Raw genomic sequence first — 4,436 nt, forward strand, 5'->3', positions numbered from 1 at the left:
ATGTCACCCTCAAATCCTACAAGGCGGGACATCGATGAGGTACAGGAAGACCCTGTTGCCACGTGTCTGAGGCTGTCATCTAGGAATGACAGAGGAGCTGGAGGTCAGCCTGGAGTCATTACTGCAGCAGTGACATGGAACAGAGCTCCGGCCTCATGTGGCCCAGACCTCCTGATGTGGACACAGATCAAGGGAGCCATTCAGGCCCATGAGAAGCCCAAGGCTCTGGTTCAAGAAAACAACCCTGCTTCTCTTAAAAGGGAAGGGAAGAGTGAACCCCAGCCCAGGTGTATGCCCCTGGTCTCAATTTTGCCACCTGAAAACCAAGGCAACCCTGGGGGATTGTGGATCTGTGGAGGAAAGGGGAGGGAGTGTCCCGGGGTATCTAACAAGTGTGGGAACAGCCAGCTGCTGGGTGTGGCGGAGGAGGCTGCAGTGATCTGCCTGCTCCCTGAAAGGAAAACACACTCTGGGGGGGAAGTGCATAACCGAAGGGCGAAGGCACTGTATAACACACCATATAAAGTTTATGGTTTGTTTAGACACTTCTGGAACAACCAATAAGCCAAGTAAGCAGAAAAGACCCAGGAAGAGCTCAGGCTGACCCAGGGCCAGCCCCGCGATCTCCCTTCCCAGGTAGCCTAGGGTGCAGCCACTATGTGGAGTCCGCGGGAGTGCAAATGCTCTTCCTTTTGTTTCCCCACCCCCACCCTCTGGGCCCATGGCAACCGAGAAAAGTGTTGCTCACGAAGGGCTTAAAGGAGAAGACCTGTGCCCGTCCACAGGGCACTTATAAAGAAGGCTAAGCCCCTAAGCTCAAATTCTCACTAAAACTCCTTAAACCCTCTGGATCCAGCTATGTCTGCCCGGAAAGCTGCTAAAGAGCGCCAACTGGTGGCACCAATGACTCAGCACATGGGAAACCAGACACTGCTTTCCCTCCTCCCTGTTCCTGCTCCCACCTCCTTCTGGTCCCCTACTCACTCCCAGCTGGTGACCCCCAGCCAAATTTTGTCCTTCCTTCTTTTTTTCCTTCAGTTCTTTCTCCTGTCAAAGGCAGTGCCATAGACTCCCCCAGGGTCTCAGAGGAGCAGGATTAAACCCCAAGGTATTGAATCAGAGCGATCTCCTTAGCGTTCAAGTAAAAAGAAAAAAGCAAAGCCAATGAAATTCACTTTTTCTATAAAAGTTTATTTTGCAATTTTTTTCCCCGAGAAGTGGTCAGGATGCCTATTTCAATTATGTAAAGAAAAGTAAGGAAGGGCAGTGTATAAAAATAACTTAAACATACATACTAGCAACAAAGCAACACGTATCTCTAGTTACAACTGCAGATAATCTTGCCCAAGATTTTCCCAAAAGGTATTAAATATTTTGTAGACAATGGGACAGACAGGCACACATGTCTCACACACATACACACACGCACACACACATACACACACACAGAGACACACATATATACAACTCAAGTATGTTTTCTGTGCATTTGCGCTAACCGCTACAGCTAAAGTGAAAACCTGAATTCCTGAGTGACCTTGAAGTGGAACCAAAACCTGCCTCAGTGTCAGAGCAAACTTTGGAGAGCATGCTGTGATTTCCCCACCCACCTCATTTGCCCCTCAGCTGTCCCCTGTGCTACTCCTTTGACTACTAAAGGTGCCCTTCTGATCTACTCAACGTCGCGTAAGCTGGGGCAGGCTGGCTTTTTCCTGACTCCCAGTGCTGGGAAGCGGTGACTCAAAAGACGCCCCAGTTAGTACTACATCTGGCTGATTCTTTGTTTCAGGGCTTGGAGTTCCCTCTGAATTTCGTAGGGGAGGTCAGCATTGACTTGGTCTTCCAGGTACTTGCTGATCTCCTCCACCTCCTTCTCCCAGAACTCCTTGGAGATCCCTAGCAGCTCCTCCATGTTAACGTTCCCCAGCCCTTTCAGGTTCAGGGCGTTCTCCTTAGGAATGTAGCCGATGGGTGTGAGCTTGGCACTGTCTTCCCCTTCAATCCTCTTGAACATCCACTCCAGCACCCGAGAGTTCTCGCCGAAGCCTGGCCAGAGGAACTTGCCATCTTTGTCCTTCCGGAACCAGTTGACGTGGAAGATCTTGGGCAGCTTGGCTGCCGGGCGCTGGGCCATGCTCAGCCAGTGAGCTAGGTATTTGCCGAAGTTGTAGCCAAAGAAGGGCCGCATAGCGAAGGGGTCGTGCATGATGACCTTGCCTGTTGCACAGAGACCACCGTTTACCTCCGACCCCATCATGCCAGATTCTCTCCCCTCTTCCCCCATGGCAGACACCGAGAAGAGGGCTAGAATTGCCCTTCTTGGGGGTCTGTGGCCAAGACTTTGACTCACCCTTGTGTTCTGCAGCAGCCGTGGCCTCTGACCTCATGGCCGCTCCTACAAACACCCCATGCTGCCAGCTGAGAGCTTCGTAGACAAGGGGGACACCTGGAGCAGGAGAAAAAGGTCATTAAAGACTAAGATGTCCAGACTCCCTAGGACTGATGGTGCTGTGTCATTGTTCAACCAAGCAGTAGCCTTCTTTCGGATGAGGAAGTTTCACTTTGTAGCCCAAGATAGCCTGGTACTTACTCTGTAGCCCTGACTAGCCCCGAACTCACAGCAATCCTCCTGCCTCAGCCACCCAAGTGCTAGAAATGTAGGTGTGAGCCACCCTGCCTGACAAGCAGCATTTTCTGTGGAGTTAGTCTTACATCACCAGAGACAATAAACAGGAGGTCACTAAACCCTGTCACACCAGGTCTCTCGGTGAAGCAGAGCGCTGGCCTATGCCATCTCAGATCACAGACCCGGAAAGACCTCTGGGGAGCAGAAGGCTAGCCCTAGATTTAAACTTGATCAATTAATCTAGATATGGGAGAGGGAGATCTTTGGAACCAGTTGGGAAAAAGACTCCCTGGATTTTCTGGTATTGCCATAGCCCAGGTGCCCAGCGTGAACAGAAGATGCCTCTCACCTGCAGGTCTACGACCACCAAAAATGATGCCCTCAATGGGTACGCCTTCTGGAGACTCCCAGGCAGGGTCGATGATGGGGCACTGGCCAGCTGGGGTGCAGAATCGCGAGTTGGGATGGGCACAGGGTTCATCTACAAGAGAGAGAAATCCCTTAGTGTGTGACCCAGAGGGCTTGTGCCCACAGCCTAGAGCACATGGCCTCTGGAGGGGTCTCACCATCCTGTGGTTTCCACTCCTTGTTCTTCCAGGATGTGATGGTGACACCCGGGGCCAGCGGCTCATCGAGCCCTTCCCAGTAAACTCCCCCGTCGCTGGTCTCAGCCACATTGGTGAAGATGGTATTCCTCTGAATGGTCTTAATCGCATTGGGATTCGTCTTCACTGAGGTGCCAGGAGCAACTCCAAAGAAACCATTTTCTGGGTTGATAGCCCTTAAGTTGCCTGGGAAGTTGCAAACCAGAGAAGGGGGTGTGAATTGGAGCCAAGCTTAGCAGAGTTCTTCACACCTTGCCAGGCTAGCTCACGGGCTAACATTTCCTATCTTTCTCTTCCGCTCCCTAAACCACGAAGCCATCCATTTTGACCTGCATTCCGTGGTCAGCTCAGACGCCTGCAGCCTTCCTTCTTCCCTGCTCTTGCAGTAACCCTCCTTTTCTAGCTCCTTATCTATCTTTCGTGTGTGTATGTGTGGAGGGGGTGGTGTGGGTGTTCCAGGGCATGTGTGTGAAGGCCAGAGGATAACTTGCAGTGGTCAGCTGTGTCTCCTTCCACCCCAAGGTCCTGAAAATCAAACTCAGGCCTTCGAGCTTGGCGGCAAGTGCCTTTATCCATACCACAAGCACCGCAATACCCTCCAAAGAGGCATGCAAGCAAGCAAAGAGCTTCTTGTGGCCCTCTCTATCCAGACACTCCTCACAAAATGCCTACACAAGGCACTGCTGAGGCCTTGTTGACTCTGCCCTCAATCACTCAATGCCCAGTGCCAGTCACTTAGAAGAGGGTTACAGTGTATCTGAAGCCAACCACTCACCAAGGGTCATAACTACCATCAACCCGACCCAAAGACTCACCTTGGGCATCAAACTTCATCCAGGCAATGTCATCACCCACACATTCGACTTTCCACCCGGGGAGGGTGGGGTTCATCATGGCCAAGTTGGTCTTCCCACAGGCGCTAGGGAAGGCTGCTGCCAGATATTTCTTCTTGCCTTCAGGGTTAGTTACGCCCAGGATCTGCGGGGGTAGGGATCCACATTTAACCTCTAATCTTTGACACACGTGTGTGAAACTGTCACGAGAAAACCCATCACTCGGTATCATTGGTATAGTAAAAGGGAGAGACAAGGGGTATGTGTTTTCAATAAAAACATGGGCCTGTCTTTCAAACTATGGGAGGGTGGGAGAGGAGGGCAGGAAATTAAAAGGAAGACAGGAGAGGAGAGGGGGAGAGGGGAGAGGAG

General features: G+C 51.6%; 1 protein-coding gene across 1 annotated transcript in view; it reads right to left on the reverse strand.

Moving 5' to 3' along the window:
* Positions 1 to 1,180: 1,180 nt before the first annotated feature.
* Positions 1,181 to 4,436, reverse strand: part of Pck1 (phosphoenolpyruvate carboxykinase 1) — a 6,493-nt gene continuing 3,237 nt past the window's right edge. The window contains exons 6-10 of the mRNA XM_005362802.2: positions 4,047 to 4,209; positions 3,193 to 3,417; positions 2,976 to 3,107; positions 2,351 to 2,446; positions 1,181 to 2,217 (exon numbers count right to left, since the gene is read on the reverse strand). Coding sequence (XP_005362859.1) covers positions 1,763 to 2,217; positions 2,351 to 2,446; positions 2,976 to 3,107; positions 3,193 to 3,417; positions 4,047 to 4,209 — 1,071 coding nt within the window. The 3' untranslated portion in view covers positions 1,181 to 1,762. The remainder of the gene's footprint in view (positions 2,218 to 2,350; positions 2,447 to 2,975; positions 3,108 to 3,192; positions 3,418 to 4,046; positions 4,210 to 4,436) is intronic.

This window comes from Microtus ochrogaster, linkage group LG8 (assembly GCF_000317375.1).
Source record: "Microtus ochrogaster isolate Prairie Vole_2 linkage group LG8, MicOch1.0, whole genome shotgun sequence".
Lineage (NCBI taxonomy): Eukaryota > Metazoa > Chordata > Mammalia > Rodentia > Cricetidae > Microtus > Microtus ochrogaster.